Source organism: Odocoileus virginianus, chromosome 19 (assembly GCF_023699985.2).
Source record: "Odocoileus virginianus isolate 20LAN1187 ecotype Illinois chromosome 19, Ovbor_1.2, whole genome shotgun sequence".
Lineage (NCBI taxonomy): Eukaryota > Metazoa > Chordata > Mammalia > Artiodactyla > Cervidae > Odocoileus > Odocoileus virginianus.
In genome coordinates, this window is record NC_069692.1 from 32,279,078 (window position 1) to 32,297,933 (window position 18,856).

The 18,856-nt window shown below is 34.3% G+C and overlaps 1 protein-coding gene across 3 annotated transcripts in view; it reads left to right on the top strand.

The window, feature by feature from the left end:
- ASCC3 (activating signal cointegrator 1 complex subunit 3) overlaps nt 1-18,856 on the top strand; it is a 320,082-nt gene that overhangs the window by 34,866 nt on the left and 266,360 nt on the right. For all 3 annotated transcript variants that reach the window (XM_070450058.1, XM_070450057.1, XM_070450059.1), the window contains one exon: nt 2,312-2,871. In XM_070450058.1, coding sequence (XP_070306159.1) covers nt 2,312-2,871 — 560 coding nt within the window. The remainder of the gene's footprint in view (nt 1-2,311; nt 2,872-18,856) is intronic.

Consider the following 18,856-nt stretch of genomic DNA (forward strand, 5'->3'; position numbering starts at 1 on the left):
CAGTTGCTAAGTGGTGTCTGATTGCAATTCCATGGACAGCAGTACGCCAGGCTTCCCTGTCCTGTCTCCTGGAGTTTGCTCAAACTCATGTCCATTGAGTCGGTGATGCCATCCAATCATCTCATACTCTGTTGACCACTTCTCCTTCTGCCCTCAGTCTTTCCCAGCATCAGGGTCTTTTCCAATATGTCCACTCTTCACATGGCCAAGGTATTGGAGCTTCAGCATCAGTCCTTCCAATGAATTTTCAGGGTTGACTTCCTTTAGAATTGACTGGTTTGATCTTACAATCAAAGGGACTCTCAGCAGTCTTCTTCAGCACCACAATTTAAAAGCATCAATTCCTCAGCCTTCTTTATGGTCCAGCTCTCACATGCATGTATGACTAGTGGAAAAACCATAGTTTTTACTATATGGACCTTTGTCGGCAAAGTGACGTCTCTGCTTTTTAAATACACTGTATAGATTTGTCATAGATTTTCTTCCAAGGAACAAGCACCTTTTAATTTCATGGCTTCATTGTCTGAAGAAGCAGAGACATCACTTTGCTGACAAAGGTCTGTATGGTTAAAGCTATGGGTTTTCCAGTAGTCATGTACACATGTGAGGGTTGGACCATAAGGAATGGTGAGTGCTGGGGAAGACTCTTGAGAGTCCCTTGGACAGCAAGGAGGTCAAACCAGTGAATCCTAAAGGAAATAAACCCTGAAATATTCATTGGAAGGACTGATACTGAAGCTGAAGCTACAATACTTTGGCCCCCTGATTCAAAGAGCTGACTCAGCATCATTTCTCACTGATGCTGGACTTAGCCAGCAGGAGGAAGGCAGAAGGAGAAGGGGGCGACAGAGCATGAGATGGTAGGATGGCATCAGTGACTCAACAGACATGAGTTTGAGCAAACTCTGGGAGAGAGTGAAGGACTGGCAAGCCTAGCATGCTTCACTCTGTGGGATTGGAAAGAGTTGGACACGACTTAGTGACTGAACAACAAGAGCAGGACCTGAGTTTTGGATGTTAAGCAGTTCTTGTTGGTTAGAGTAGGAAATGTATAGTAGCGAGTAAAGCTGGTAAAACAGAATGGGTCAGTATCAAGCATGACTTGAAAATAAAGTATAGGAGTTTGGGTTGAATTACTGAGTTTTATGGGGCTTCCCAGATGGCACTAGTGGTAAAGAACCCATCTGCCAGTGCAGGAGACATAGAGACCCGGTTTGGATCCCTGGATTGGGAAGAGCGCCTGGAGGAGGGCATGGCAACTCACTCCAGTCTTCTTGCCTAGAGAATCCAGTGAACAGAGAAGTCTGGTGGACTACAGTACATAGAGTCACAAAGAGTCCTACACAACTGAAGCAACTTAGCATGCATGCAGGCATTGAACTTTATCATAAGCTGCTCAAGATTTGTGATTAATGATGTAATTGGAGCTATGGTTTCAAGAAGATGATGGTGTTAATTGTATTATTACTAACATTACAAATATTACTTTAGGAAGTCTTACTGACTTTTCAGGCCTTCTCAGATTGAATATCTTTTTTACTCTAAGAATTTTCTTTGAATTCTATGACATGATTATAGACTCTTCTTCCTTTTGAGAGAATCAGATATGAGATACTAATGCCTTAAAGAAATTAGGGGCTGCTCCTTTTAACTTCCTCATACTTTCATAAGAATTTACTTTTGGCCTCTTCTCAATAGCAGAATTAAAAAAAAAATTTTATAGTGTGGCTGAGTTTATTTTAAAAGTTCTTTTCATGTACATCCTTGATAGTATTAAATATTTTCAAAGCTATTTTTTATTGAAGTGTAGTTGATTTATGTAGTAATAAATATTTTTGAATGGAAACTATAAATCTGTTCTTGCTATCTCAGATGTACGGTACATGGAAAGAAGGTTATGGGTTTGCAAGGCTTCCTTCCAGCTCCAGAAGTCTATAATTCAGATTTTTTTTTGCATCTTATTTATTTAACTAGCTCAGTTTTTAACATTTGGTTTTAAAATAAATCTTACCTAATGCCTCAAATTGTTTTTAGAAAAAGGTAAGGGATTATTATAGGCAGTTTCTATCTTATGTTTAATACTGATAATGGGTTATTTACCTAATGCCATTCTTTGGGAATTTGGGAATGGCCTTAAAGGGATTTTCCTGTTCCTGAATTGGTTATCTTCATGTGTCTCACTATATCTAAATATCAGTATATTTTCACTGTTGAATTTGCTTAGAGGAATATTTGTAGTAGTTTTTTTTTGGAAAATGGAAGCTTGAACCATGATCCATTTAAGCTAATACTATTTCTTTTGTCTGAATAGTTGGAACAGATAATGGGAAAGAAGCCATTGAAAGTGCAGCCGCATTTCTCTTCAAGACATTTCACTTGAAGGACTGTGTTGGTCACCAGGAGACAAAGGCTATCAAGCAGATGTTTGGTCCCTTTCCATCATCATCTGCCACTGCAGCTTGTGATGCTACTAATCGAATTACTTCTTATTTTTGTAAAGACAGTCTTACTGCTCTTGTCCAGATGACAAGTGATGAATATGGTGATCGAGTTTTATTTGGTAAAAATTTAGCATTTTCATTTGACATGCATGATTTGGACCACTTTGATGAACTGCCAATAAATGGTGAATCCCAGAAAACTATAAGCTTGGATTATAAGAAGTTTCTGACTGACCACCTTCAGGAGCATTCCACCCTGAACCGCAAGCCTGCAGAAAAAACAAACGACTCGTTTTTGTGGTGTGAAGTTGAGAAGTATTTAAACGCAACTTTAAATGAAATGGCTGAAGCAACAAGAATAGAAGATCTTTGCTGTACTTTATATGATATGCTTGCTTCTGTTAAAAGTGGTGATGAACTTCAGGATGAGGTACAGTTGAAGTTATTGCAGTTTTATCTTAATGTGCATTATCTTAATGGAATAGCCTTTTAAAATATGAGTGTCTAGCAAAGAAATTACTTCTTTAATATTGTGCTGCAGAGATCAAATATGTAGCCAGACGGTTTTACATGATAGGCGTGCATATTTCTCCACTGTGTTGTAGGAGGACTGTGAGGGTAATGAATAGGGAAATAGTGAGGGTGTCCACATGTCCTGGTTACTGGGACAGTTCTGGTTAAACCTGTTGTTACATTGAAATAATTAGAAGTGTACCTTCTTCAAAAAGTATATAGGTTTGAATGATAAATTGCTTGGTTAATCTAGTAATATCTCATGAAAATAAGTTTCAAAACAGAAATTTTATCTGTCTGTTGAATGACTTACTGATTTAAAAAATATTTTTGGCTAGTTTCTATGATTGAAAGAATAAACTTTCAAAAACAAACTGATCTGGAAATAATTGGACTATTTTATATTACTTGTTCAATAAAGAATTCTGTATTTGTAAGTTTTTTATATCACACAAAGGAAACATTATTTTAATTCCTTTCTATGCCACCGTTTGGTGATGTTACTCAAAAAATGGTGAATTACTCTTACTGTCACATGAAAAGTTTATCTTGAAGGGTTTCGGTTACTTTCAGTCATGGCATTATATTCATTTTCTGATATAAATGTCAAATAATGTCAACCCAGTTTTAATACTGGATGAGTAATATATTTGATGAAGATGAAGAGAGGTGGCATATTGTTGTATTAATAGAAAGGGCAGAGGCTTTGAAATCAGAAGTCCTTCCTTTCCCACTTATTGGTGGTAAGACTTTAGGTAGTTGAATCTCCTGGAGCCTGTTTTCTAGTTGGACTATCTCAGGATAAAAAGAATACATTGATTATGGAGTTGGTATAAGTCTTAAATGGGATACCATAGGTGAAATGATAAGTAGCATTTGGTAAATAATCACTGCATGGTAGCTGTGATTATTTTTGTTGTTGTTATTGAAATTAAGAATTTTAAAATCACACAGAGTATCAGAAATGTAGAAAAAAATCTCGGTAGTATTTTTTTTTTCCAGAAGGGGAAGAAAAATTTAGGGAATAGGAGAAATAGGTATTGGAGGATTAAACCCATGGTAGTTAGGTATTATACTCATTAACTGTAGTTTCAAAGTAAGTTAACATGCTGTTAGTTCTTTGATCAGTCTCGCTTACCTTTAATGTTTTACACTTAGTTTATCAGATATGGTCCACATTCATAAGTGGTTCTCTCTGACATTCTGAAAGGTAATATTGTTCTAAAAATTGTGATTTATAAAGAAAACTTTACTATTTGCTTGTTGTAATTGAATACATAGTTTTGCTGTGATTATTGTAAGCTGAAACTTACAAACATCAAACTAATGGAAATTTTGTCTGAGTGAGCCATAAAGCTATTCTTTTTATTTTAGAGTATCTAGAGTGAAGTTTGCATTTCTTAGGGTTTCACCACAGTTCTTCAGTACATAACTGAAACTGGTTGTTGGAAGAACATTTTCTTATTCTCAAGATCATTTTCATAATGTACCTAACTGCAGGATCAGAGTGAATTCATGCTTTCATCCCTTCATCATATGTTGTAGCACTAGGTACAGTGCTACTTACTGAACATAAAAGGATGAATAAGACAGCAACCTTGCTGTTAGCGAGTTTGTTGTTTAGTCGGAGGAGGCATGCCAATAAGTAAGTGCACCCAGATACCTAGGTATGATGATACTATATACAAAGAAAAATGGGGCATAGAAGAGTTAGTCATAAATTTTGTAGGGGAGTTAGAATGGTAGGAAAAGTATTCACAGAGGAGGGTGAGCATGAGCCAAACCTTAAAATACAACTAGATTTAACTTCTTCAAGTGGATCAGAAAGGTAAGGAACATATTTTAAGTGTGAGAAAAAGCAAGGTGTGTGTTGAGGGCTGTAGTCTCTACAGTGAAGATGCAAGATATGCAAAGAGACAAGGATGAGCAGGGAGGTAAGGGCCAAATAAGGGGAAGCCTTATACACCTTGTTCAGGTATATTGTAAGCCACTCTAAAACCTGTAGATACACCCTGCATGATCTTGTTTAATGATTTTCAACCAGGATTTTATGGACAATTTAACATGTAAGTGAATATTTCATGTACTGCTAGTGGCTTGAGTAATAAGAGTTTTAAATGGTTCATCTTTCAGAGTTTTGGTTTTTTAATAAGTGAATAAAAATAAACAATCATTATGATAGTTTTTTGTTTGTTTTACAGTATAGTCATATTTACTAGAGCCCTTTCTTTATGATTACATTGTTTTGATAGCAAATTTTCATTATAATTTTGAAGAATAATAGAATGTTTCAATATAGTTATTCTTCATTGCTTTTTTCACTTTTGGGTGTGCTGTATATCTTATGTATTATCTATTTACTTTTAAATTCCTGCTTAAGCTTTAGAAGAGTCTAAAAGGAGTAATCAGTTTATGTGATAGAATAAATTCCATTTTTTAGTTAATTTCTATTTGAGTTAATTTACAATTTCTTAGTTGAGTCTGTGCAATAGTGATGTTTAAATAACCATGTTTTGTGTTGCTCCAGAAATTTAGCAGAATCATAGAAATCTGTTTTTGCATGTAATCTTAAATATACAAAAACTATGAGTAATACTGAAGGTATTTTTGGTCCTCACCATATGATTTCCCATTTTCAAATTTAGTTTATTGACCTAATGACTGATGATAAAGCTGTTTGTGAGGACTGGCTATTTAAATCTTTTTCCCAAAGACCTTTATGTCATTAACTAGTGTTACAAGTATGAGAAAAAGTGTATGCATATGATGACATTCACCACAGACATGGTGCAAAAGAGGTTCTAGTCTGAAACATGTGGAGAGAAATAATTCTAATAGCAATAGTAATAAATAGCTACATTTGAGTGCCTACTGTATTAAGTAAGGCATTATGTTAAGTCTTTTCTGTGCATCACTTCATTTAATCCCTAACAATAATGCTTTGAGGTAGGCAACACTGGATTCAGTTCAGTTCAGTACAGTCGCTCAGTTATGTCCAACTCTTTGCAGCCTCATGAACTGCAGTACGCCAGGCCTCCCTGTCCATTACCAACTCCCGGGGTTTACCCAAACTCATGTCCATTGAGTCGGTGATGCCATCCAACCGTCTCATCCTCTGTTGTCCCCTTCTCCTCCTGCCTTCAGTCTTTCCCAACATCAGAGTCTTTTCAAATGAATCAGCTTTTCACATGATTCATGGCCAAACTATTGGAGTTTCAGCTTCCATATCAGTCCTTCCAATGAACACCCAGGACTGATTTCCTTTAGGATGGACTGGTTGGATCTCCTTGCAGTCCAAGGGACTCTCAAGAGTCTTCTCCAACACCACAGTTCAAAAGCATCAATTCCTCGGCGCTCAGCTTTCTTTATTGTCCAACTCTCACATCCGTGCATGACTACTGGAAAAACTATAGCCTTGACTAGACGGACCTTTGTTGGCAAAGTAATGTCTCTGCTTTTTAATATGCTGTCTAGGTTGATCATAACTTTCCTTCCAAGGAGTAAGCATCTTTTAATTTCATGGTTGCAGTCACCATCTGCAGTGATTTTGGAGCCCCCAAAAATAAAATCAGCCACTGTTTCCCCATCTATTTGCTATGAAGTGATGGGACCAGATGCCACGATCTTAGTTTTCTGAATGTTGAGCTTTAAGCCAACTTTTTCACTCTCCTCTTTCACTTTCATCAAGAGGCTCTTTAGTTCTTCTTTACTTTCTGCCATAAGGGTGATGTCCTCTGCATATCTGAGGTTATTGATATGCTGAATTAAAAGCTGTTAGAGACCTGAAACACTGAAAATGTTAAATGCTGAGGTATTTCTTCTCCCCTCCCATAGATTTTTTAAAAACTTAAAAGCATGCTACAGCAAATATAAGAAAGTCTAATAAAATGTTATTTTATTTTTACCATTGTGGCTGAATTGATGTCTTTTTCAAACATCAAATTCTTTAAAAAAAAAAAAGTTTTTCTCATTTTTTGGTACCCGTGTTTTGCTGGTACTTGAAGGAAATGTTTTGGTGGCCTCATGGATTATTGCTCACTGGAGATACGTGTTTTATAGAGGTGCTGGGAAATTTGTCCAAGGTTGCAGGATAAATAGTGAATCCAGAGTTTAAACTCAGACTGACTCTAGTGTGTGCTTTCTTTGCCAAGAAATAGTTCTGTACATTTCCTTAGGTTTGATGCTTTGAAACATCAAGCAGTTTAAGTATGGTTAGGATTCTTTGGCATTTACTCTAATTTATAGTTTCTTCAGAAACAATATCTGTTCCTTATAGAGAATTCCAAATATGGAATTGGCTAAAATAAGAGAAAGGATGAAATCTTGAAAACTTGTTAAAGATGAGTTTTAAAACTTTTGTGGGGAATTGCATTTAAAGTAATTCTGTGTTTCTGTGAGTGTTGAACTAGTAAAACAGCCAACTTAGATTTCTGAGTTCTATCTTTTTTTCCTTTCCTACTTTGCATCTTTAAGTTTAAACTCTGACTCCCGGTAATTTCTCTGTTAAGGCCATAGTTACTGTGATTAAGCCTAAGAATTTGTTTGGGCTAGACTCTTTAGTTTTTATACTCTTGAGACTTACTTACTTCTAAAAATACTTACTAAAGTTGGTACATTTTAACTACCCAGAAGAAGATAAGATATAAACATTTCAGATTACTTTCTTAATCAGGACTCATCCATGGTTGGTACAGACATCTTCTTGGCTGCTGATTTTCTGTAACCAGAATTGTAGCAATAGGTTTAGTCCTAACAGGATCACATAGTCAGTGAACTTTCAACAGAAACTTTTCCCCAAGAAAGTAGTAGTTTTAATAACAGCAAAACTCCCATGTTTTGAATGCCTGTTATATATAGAGTTAGACCAATCTGTCTCCTTTGATATAACCAGTTTCTTCATAGTTCTGCAAGGTAAGGATGGTGTATTATGTATAAAGATAACAAACAAACAAAAAACCCCCCAAAACCCGCATCCCAGTTTGTTTCCTAAAGTCACAAAGCAAGACACTGGTAGATATTCTGGGACTTTTGTTTAAATCACCAACACAGGCCTGCTGTTCCTCTCTGGTCTGTCACTGGATTCTTTGAAGAGAAGGACACTTACTTACAAGGCTCTGAAGGAAGTTCTGTCTGCGCACTTACCTCTTGTGGACTGTGGGCAGGTCACTACACTCTTGTGAACCTTTGTTTCACAAAGTCGCTGTAAAGATTTGTGAGATGCTCCATAGGAAGTACCTACCTAGCATAATGTTTCACAGACTCTAGGTTCTCATACGAAGCACCTACCCTGCATAATGTTCCACAGACTGTACATTCTCAAATGTTAGATTCTTACCTTCCACATTAATGAGGATTATGTATTTCCACATATGCAAAGTTTTATTAGAGTGGATACCTTACAGATCAGTAAATAAATTTTATCTATGCCTTGTTATATATAGATGTTTCAAGTAGTTAATTAAATGATGCTTAGAGGGTAGTTCTTACTTTAGAGAATTATTATTTTTACTGCTTTTTTTTCTCTATTGCTTTTATAAGTCTCACTATTCTAAAAGTCTTGAATTCAGTTTTTGTAGTGAGTTCTGATTTTAAAATCTTTGGTAAAATAGAAAAGAAATTAATAGAAAATTACTTGAGAATATTGGAAATGGAGTATGCATATCTCTTGGTATTGTTTCAGGATTAAATGCTATTTGCAGAGTTATTAATATTGATGTAAGTGTTGATGAGTAATGTGTAACAAGTTCTTAGGAAAAGTGAATTTTGAGTTATATTGATATTATCATAGTTTGCAGTTGTGCAGCTGAGGTTCATTCTTTATAGCTTTTATAATTTTATGTTCACTATTACCATTATCGACTCTATGCAGATGGTATTATTTAACCCATGAAAGTTAATTTCTGAACCCAATCCTCTTCCAGATATGTACCAGATCTTAAAAATTAGGACTTATTTGGTTAGAATGTCTTCTGAGGAAAGACTATTTTTTTAAATACTCATTTGCATTATAAATGATTCCAGCATCCTTTGAAATTTTAATATAGAATAATTAGCATGGCTTAATAAAGTGGCATCCAAACTTTACTTTCTTTAACATTATGGAGGATCTCAGAGTTTTTATGTTGCTTATCATAATGTTCTACTAGGGTCAGACACGACTGAGGGACTGAACTGAACTGAATATTATGTTAAAAATTGAAACAGTTTTTAATATGTTATTAAATATTGTATTTATTAAGTAAAAAGTCATTAAAAATAATACTAAGTCTATCACACTAGTGTAAATAGCTAAATCTATTACATTAATGCCAATAACACTAAATCTGTTACATTAACATTTTTATGAAAAATAACTTTTCTAAAATAGAATGTAAAGTATGAAGAATGGGATTGTATGGCATTTTTTCAAGTCTTTTCAATGTCTAGCTTAATATAAGACAACTAGATTCCCATATGTGCTTCTGCATGTAGTTTGTTTGTATATCACACATTATGTAGCCTCTGAAAACTCCACTCAATTTATACTCAGGGGAGGGTGAGGAGAAGGAGGCAAATAACATTTGACTGTTATTACAAAAATAATTTTGGTTCATGGACCTCCTGAAAGGGTCTTGGAGATTCTAGACCACACATTGAAAGTTACTGACTTAATATATATACACTACAGCTTGGCAAGGAGGCTATAGTGATGATTTTGGTACCCAGAGTAGGAAATTTAAAATATTATCGAGCTGAATGACTAACATGAGTCCTTTATGAAAAGTCTTCATATTATATAAGGACGCCAACATTAATGAGGTTGAAATTAAAATAATATCTCTTCAACTGTGAGGACCAATTATGTGTTGCTTTTTCTATAGTCATTTCACCAAATAATCAGAAGAGCCCTGCCCCTGCCCAGGTCTGAGTAGAAAGCTGCCATTGGGTAAAATTATACTTAGAGAATATTTAGAATCATAGCATCCCCCCTACCCTGCCCCAGAGTATATTATGTGTGTGTCTAGCCTTCTATCCAAGTGATGCCCATGTAATAAGATCTACTTATTCTCATGAGTTTCTTTTTTTTTTTTCAAAAGGCATTTTACCCCTTTCTTGAGTAGCCCTCTTCTAACTTATTTGTTTATTAAACTGACAACTGCTCCTATTACATCTGCCATTTAGTCTTATATCTAATACATGGGGAAGTAAAGTTATAGATGTCTACTCTTTTATATGATTGTGTTTTAGACGTGTGATGGCAGTTATATTTTTCTTTCCTTTAGTCTTTTTTTTTTTAAGTGTAAAACTCTCCCAGTTTTCCTCTGTTAGCATTAATCCATTATCAACACAATTTGGATACAGCTGTTCAGTCCTCTATAGATCTAACACTATTGACCTGTAGAATGCTTTCATCATCTCATTTTCAAAGGTATCAAACTTTCAGTTGCTTTTCCAATCTAAGAACAGCTAACCTAACAGTCTCATAGGAAAAAGAATTAAGACTATTTTGCTATGATTTTACTTGTGAATTCTGTTCCTTGTTCTGTTACATTTCCATGTATTGATATTAAGTTAAATTTTCACAATCCATCTTTTATATCATTTATTTTTTTAAACTGGGGAATTTTGCCTTCATATGGCACTTCTGTTTTCCTTAATTATTCCTCAGAGATAGCAGACTCTGACCTCAAATCTGTAAGTCGTTTTTCAACCTGGGGATATGATTCATCAAGGTCTGAACACCTGAAGTTATTTATCTGAAGAAGTTAAGTGATTCCTTACTACTTTCTCCGTAAGATAAAGCTCAGTATTTCTCTATAGGTAGCATTCAGGCTTTATGGCTTCTATTCTGCTCTTTCCTGTCTTAAGCTAATGTTTTCTGTAGGAGAAGTGAGAATGGACTTGCCTGTCTTATCTTCCTCATGGAGGAACATATGTCTTGGTTTTATTTCCTTCCTTCAAACTTGGTAAAGAAAGTCTCTTTGTTATTTCTCTCATTTTTATGTGCCGAGATGTTTTTAGAGATGTAACTTTATAGAAACTAAAATGCTATGTTTTAAAGACATATATGTGTAATTATGTTAGTTTTTATTGTGATTTGCTACCATACTTTCTCTCATGTCCCTCTAGTTTTTTGTTTTTTTTTTTTTTTTTTTAGTTTATGGTTACTGCCTAGCCATAGTGTTTTATAGAATCCAGTTTTTTCCCCTTATTATTTATTTTCAAGACTGTGCTGGAAATGCTAGTCTTTTATGTCATTTCATTTTTGTAATGTCGACTGTTCTTTACACAACTTTATTTTTCTAATTAAAAAAAATGTATCATTGTAGAAAATTTAGAGCATACTTATATACAACATGTAGAAACAAAATCATCTGCATTCTCACTATATCTAGTCATGGTCATTGCAACTATTTTGACATATATATTTTAAAAATATGAATAATTTAAAAGTGGATCATATAGTATATGAATTGCTTTTTTGTTACTTAACACTTCTGTGTGAGACAGAAAAACATTTTTATAACAATAAAATCTGCAATGCATTATCTATTGTATACATGTTTTACATTGAAGTATACTTCACTTACAATGTGATATTAGTTTCATGTATATATCATGGTGATTTGGTTAATGTATAATACTTTTTAGTGGTTGCAGAGTAATGCATTTTTCATCATATCCTAGTTTATTCTGCTACTGAAGATTTGTTAAATCTGGCCTTTCCCTATGAAAAAACTCTTATGCTAAATATTTGCTCACACATATTTTCTCCTTTAATATATTCCTAGTACTGACAGAATTCTTTCCTGGAAGAATCCACCAGTGCACATTTCTGCCTGTAGTGTATAAGAGTATCCTTGAACTTACATTCTTGGCCAGCCCAGTTTATTAGGGAGAAAATGATATCTCACTGTTTTAATTACATTTTTATTACTACTGAGGTAAAGCTTTTTTCCCCCATATATTTATAGGCCATTTACTGCTTTCTTATGAGAATTGCGAATTTTTCATATGATGAAGTTGAGTTACTTTTTCTTAATTAATAAGGTAATTTATAATGAGATTGCAAATTTTTTTGCAGATATTTTGAGTGTATAAATAGGCAAGTCTGTTCATCTTTTTTTTTGGTGTTCTGCTTAGAAAGGCAGTCCTCAGGATGTGATTGAACCTCTCTTTTTTGAACTTTTTTCTTAGTCTCACTGGGTTTAGTCAGAATGTTATTTGGGGCAGATGTATCTTTGTATTTAATTTGTAGGTACATATATGAATATATTCACATTACGTGCTCTAAAGTGATATAGCCATTTTCTCCCAAGGTTCTTGTGACTTCCACATTGACTGCCACTTCAGAATATTCATTCCTACTTTTACTTTATAAGGGATAAAATTTTTATGAGAAAAATTCATGTTCTACTTTTAGCTGAATGTAAAAATTAGGAAAGGTCAAGACAGTTGAAGTGTTTTACCTGTTGTAACAGGTCTCTTAAGTTTTATAGTCTGTATTGGGAAAGCACTAGCTATATCTATATGTATATATAGATACATATCTATATTATCATGGTTGAATGTTGCTTTTATCTTCTTTATGGCTCAAATTGTTAGAACAATGGGCTGAATATGACATGATAAAATATATAAATATAAGTTCACATACTTGTAACAAGGAACACTGTTAATTTTAGATAGGAAGGTCTAGTTCAGCAGCAGCATTTGAATAAACTAAATTCAGTATGAGTTAGCTATGGGAACTGTGAATTCAAGTGTTTAAGAGAGAATGGGAAAAAAAAAAGAGAGAGAGAATGGGCTTTAGGGCAGACACATGTATGAATCCTAGCTCTCCTGCTGATAACTGACTTTGGCCAAGTCACTTCTCCAAGGGGCAATTTTCGTAATTGTTGTGTGGAGAAAGTGATAGGCTTACCATATAGGTTGCTGTGAAGATAGGGTGTAAAGCACTTGAAACACTTAGAATAGTGCCTAGCAGATGCTAAGTGTTCCATATGTATTATTTTTGTAATCAGTCTTATGTAGCTAGCTAACAATACAATTTTAATATTAAAAAAGTACAGTCTTATACACGGGTAATGACAGTTAGCTCTTTTTTATGCTCTTCAGGCCGCACCTGGCCTTCATACTTTTTTTAAGGGAGTTACAGTCCTACAAAAGGCATAGAGAAGAGTGATGAGGTCAGTGAAGGAAGTAGAATCAATGTTTTGTAATGAACACTTGAAAAACCTCTAACTGGTTATTCTTTTCTAGAGAAAGCTATGGTGGGATAGGAGGATGGGCATAATATTTGAAGATCTGTATTTGGAAGAAGGATGGCCCAAAATTTTAACTAGGACTCTGGGTGGAAGGTACATGAAGACAGATCTCAGCTCAGGCAAACATTTTCTGAATCCTTTAAATATAAGGTGCTCTTTTGGCAAATAATGAGATCTTTTATTGGAAAGATAGACATGTGTGCTCAATGATTAGTTTGTTGAAAATTGTGGAGGGTTGACTTTTAAGATATCCTTTCATCCCCAAGAGTTCTCAAGGTCTTGTGTCATCTTGTTGTAGATATGGAGGAAAAGATATTATTAATATGTTAAACTCACAGTGAGGACTTAAAAATACTTGCTTCCAATTTGTGGCAATAACAGATTTCAGACTATTTTGCTGTTAGTTGGAATGATTGTTCAGAGAGTAAGACATTTTGCCAGATTCCACGCATTTAGTTTTATTCTTCTCTGTTTGGTACTGTTCATTCAATCATTCACTCATTCATTCATTCTCTACTGTGTGTCAAGTACTCTTTGATTTGGGGAGACAAAAAGGAAAGGTAAGGTAACAGAGTTCAATCACCCCATTCCCATTATCTTGCTTTCTTAAGTCTCTTCCTCTGGGAACTTTCACACATATATTTAAAAGAAGAATGGGCAAGAAAATTATATTTGATATAATGAATGTTGTTATGACTGATTTGGAAGAGCATATGGATTTCCTAAATATATATTGAGAAATATCTGTAATGTATTGATATGGGAAAGAAATAAATATATTAATAGAATAAATAATATATTTCTGTGCTTTAAAAGTATTTGAGATGAATAAAAAACATTCTGAATAATGTTTTAGTTGTCAGTTTATAAGCATAAATAAGTATGGCTATTAAATTTAAAAATTGCTGTAAGCATTTATTTAAATATTTAAAATTTAATATTTGTTCAATTTTATATATATATGCATAATATGCATCCACTCATACATGCATATGATGGCTATAAATTTATTTTCATGAAAGCATTTAAAAATCAGCATAATTTCTTTTTAATAATCTAGTACACTATAAATTTGCCATGTGTGTGCAATTGTAAAGTAAACTTTTAAATATGCAATGATACTTAACTCTAACCTTAACTTATACATCTAATTAATTATAGTGTGTGAGGAATAAATTGATTTACATTCCAAGTAGTTTTAATTAAGTTGTAAGTGACCTTGGTTTTTAGCTTTGTTAAGTTGTTGTGTTAGATTAAGTACCTGTAAATAATGAGTAAGTTTTTCTGAAAATGTAATTTATCTAATTCTCTGCAATGCAGCAACAATTTTCATAGCACATTTTTCTTGAGAGAAAAATAAATGTTAAATAAATACTGTCCTAATTTTCATGGTCATTTTCTTTTGTTGTTTAAGACTTTATTTTGGAATGTATGAATATTTAATAATTTTTTCTGCCACAAATCAAACTAAGAATAGTTTACAGTATTATAAATAACATGCTCTGCTTTATATAATTATTCTGACACTGAGTTCCACATGGACTGTTAATTCAAAACTTTTCAGAATTACTCAGCATTTTCTTTTATCATACTTTATTATTCTTTGTTTTCAGTATGTACATCTTTTTCATTTCATGTATAAATCTAACTAAAGTTGCTTATTTTCTCAAAGGAAGATATTCCCTAAATGAGTATCTTTTTTCTCTGGATAGCACATTTTCTGTAGTGCATGGTGTATGCTGTTTATTACATACAGTAGAGGTGTAGGTACAACTCTTAAGTTTTAAAATTTTGTAACTAAAAATGGAAATACATGGATTTGCCTTAGCTTGATTTATGAAAATCAGAATGCCTCCTCTTTGTCATGGGGCTTTATTGGATAGTCACATGATATTCCAGTTCTCCTACTGTGCTTAGAATGCCAACCTGAGCAGATAATTTGTAAATTAGCCTGCTTTAATATTAATGTGTTAGTTGCTCAGTCATGTCTGACTCCTTGTGACCCCATGGACTGTAGCCTTCCAGGCTTCTCTGTCCATGGAATTCTCCAGGCAAGGGTACTGAAGTGGGTTGCCATTCCCTCCTCCAGGGTATTGTCCTGACCCAGGGATCAACTCCAGGTCTCCTGCGTGGCAGGTGGATTCTTTACCATCTGAGCCACTAGCGAAGCCCATTTTAATACTCATGCCTAAGGGTATTCCGACTTCCTAAAGTGAGCTTCTGGAGGTTTCTTCATTTTTTAAAAGGTTTCTTAAAGTAATTATTTCTTTCATGAAAGTTTGACACTAGTATGCTAATAAACTTTCTCACCTGGTGTCTTTTGTAGTTAGAAATTCACATTTTCCACTTGTTGGTTTATTCAGAATTTCTGTTTCTTCTTAAATTGTTTGACAATTGTATTTGTCTATGAAATTAGCCATTTCATTAGCCACATAGTCGAGCTTTTTGCTCTGAAGTTATTCGTAAATGTCTTCTTATTAAAAAAAACTTTTTTACACCAACTTTTAGTTATGTTGCCCCAGTACCTAATTTTTGATACAAGAGTGTTTGCTTTCAAAGAACCATGTTTTAATTTTGCTGGTCTTTATTTTTTCTCACATATGTTTTAGCTTTTTTCATATAGCGGGTATCCGTTTTAAACAATAAGACCTCTGGTAGTTTCCCGTCTTTAGATACAAAGGGGTTGGGACAAGCCTGATGTCCTTCAAGTTACACCCAGTTATAATGGATATAATTGTTTCACAGTGGAAATGGGTTTCTTCTTTGAAATGTTTAATCTGTTTATAACTACTTGTTTTTAAATGCTATCGATAACAATCATGATAGCATTTGAAATACTCTAAAAGTATAAAATGACATCAAGGACATTTATTGTATTTGCAAAATAAAATAGATCCCAATGAGAATATTAAAAGATATGTATATTGTATGACCTGGTAACTAATGTGGTTTGAAAATGACCTCATATTGATCATTAATTCCCTCTTTTCATTACTCATTTTCTTCACAAAGATTTGTTAAGCATCTTTTTTTTTTTTATATGTAAGGCATTTTACTAGGTAGTTTTTATTTAAACCACAAGTGTATGGTCCTTTAACTTTTACAAATATTTATCAGCAGTAGGAGAATCACCTTGATTGACAGAGCTTTAACATTTGTTTTTCCATGAATCAGCTATCATCATTTTTTAAATTAATAAACTTTTTAAATAGCAGCATTGTTTATAGAAAAATTGAGCAAGAAGGATAGAATGTTTCAATATACCTTCTTTTGTTCTGTTTCATAAATCCTTTTGATAGAAAACAACTGCTTTATTATCTCCTGGAACTTTAGTGCTTACTGGAAAGGCTTTATCACATTGTTCCATATTACCTTTTTCTGAGTAAACTTAAGTTCCTGTGTTGATTTTGTTGACTGTCATTTTTACTGTAAGATTTGCTCATATGTTTTACAATTTTCATTCTAATGCTGATGTTGATTTGCAGGGTCTTCCCTCCACATTCCCCCTCCTCCCCATCTTGGATTGCTGTAGAAGGTGTGGGCGCAAGTCTCATCGCGGTGATAGCTCTTTTCAGGCCCTTCTCATCATCAGGGGAGCCCCGTGCCGATGCTCTGCCTTCACCTAAGTCACTGGTCTACTTCCCACGTTGTTTGCAGCATTTTTCATCTAGATTATCTCACAGGAGCCAGGCTCCTGGCCTTGCTGTCCAGACCTGGAGCTCAGCTTGTCACTTTGACCCTACTCATTGCTTTACTTTTTTTGCTTGATTTATGGTCCAGGGAGATATTTTTCTTCTTTTCAAGTTTGAGGTATCTTTTAGGTTTTTCTCTTTTTCTGTCTTGCCAGAGAAGGTGCATTCAAGTATGAATTTAGTACCATACCTTCTTTTTCATCTTAATTGTTAATACTTATTAGCAGAAGGCAGCCTCCTTCCAGTGTTAAGCATAAAAGGGAGTTTTTTCAAGATAATTTTAAGAAGAAATTTAAATGTAAAATATATTTTTTAAAAAAGAGTAATGACTGTGATTATCCTTTAAGATCATCATTGTTTTTTATTGTGACAAACTGTTTAAGGGTTTTTTTATTTATAAACATTCTACAATTTGAAAATAGTACACTAAATTCAGTATATGGAAAGTCAGTTGTCCTGTCAGAATCCGTGACCTATAAACACTTTTTCAGCTGTTCTTTCTACTTAGGGTTAAAATGGAAATCTTAAGTTTGCTCAAGACAATGGAAAATTAATCATGATGGTTTTGTTGTTTTAATAAGAATAACTAATACTTGTAGCCTTTACAAGTATTTTGATAATTTTAACAAAAAGATCCCAGGAACTCGTTGTTACTTACTTTATTATTTTTGTTGTTGTTTAGTGGCTAAGTCGCTAAGCTGTGTCTGACTCTTTGCAACCCCATGGTCTGTAACCCACCAGGCTGCTCTGTTCATGGGATTTCCCAGGCAGAATACCGGAGTGGGTTGCCGTTTCCTTCTGCAGGGACGTTATTATGTGGCTTTCTTTTGTCATTTTAAAGAATTGATTTATTTGTTTACTTTTGGCTGCGCTGTGTCTCCGTCGCTGTGGGGGCCTTTCCCCAGTTGCTGGGAGCGGGGGCAGCACTCCGTTGCAGCGCGCGGGGTTCTCTTGTTGCAGGGGACAGGCTCTAGGGCCCTGTGGCTTCAGGAGTTGTGGCATGTGGGCCTAGAGCACAAGCTCAATAGCCGTGGAACACGAGCTTAGTTGCTTCTAGGCATGTGGGATCTTCCTGTACCAGGGATCGAATCTGCGTCTCTTGCGTTGGCAGGTAGATTCTTGACCGCTGAACCACCAAGGAAGCCCTATTTTGGTACTTTTAACCCTGTGTCTTGTTTGTATGGGTGCTTGGTTCTCATAACTTTATTGCTTATGCATTTTATATATTAACTAATACCCAGAAAAAGTGATGTGTTCTATAATATTTCTGGGGACTCAATTTCTGTGTAGAGAGTTTAGTGTCTTACAAATCCTCCAGATAGAAAGTTCCCTTAATAAATGCTGTGATTTTCCTTGTCTCTGCCAATAAGAAAAGAGGCTGAACATTATTCCCTGTGTATTACCATGAAACATAATAAATAAGCCTCATACCAACATTAAATGTATATTTGAGGAGTTACAGGTATTGCTTTCTGTGAAAATGTTAAATTGCTTTTGATACACAACTAAATAAGCTTACTTCGAGAGTGATACTTTATTCACTTGCTCCATTTTGTAAATCTAGCCATTTAAATGCTCAACCAAATTTTTAATTTCTGTTTGCGAGCTGCTGTTCCTTTCTCTAACTAGCTTAGTTCAAAGTGCCATGACGGCTCTTCTGTTAATGTGTAATATATAATATACTTTCCACACTTTCTGCATCTCTGTACCTCTCCAGTTAGATACCAGGATAATGGGTTTACTTATTAACTCAAATGATTAAATTGTTAAACATTTATTGCTATTCAAACTGATAATTAAAATATTGTTAAAGGTACTGAAATAGTTTTTCAGTGGTCAGATTTTTTTAGAAAATGCTGTTAGCCTGATTCCTATGTAGTTACGTTGTACTTGATTTAGAAAAAAAAGGTTTTTCGTTTGAAAAATAAGATTTGGTAGAGGAAAAAAGTTTATTCCTTGGTCC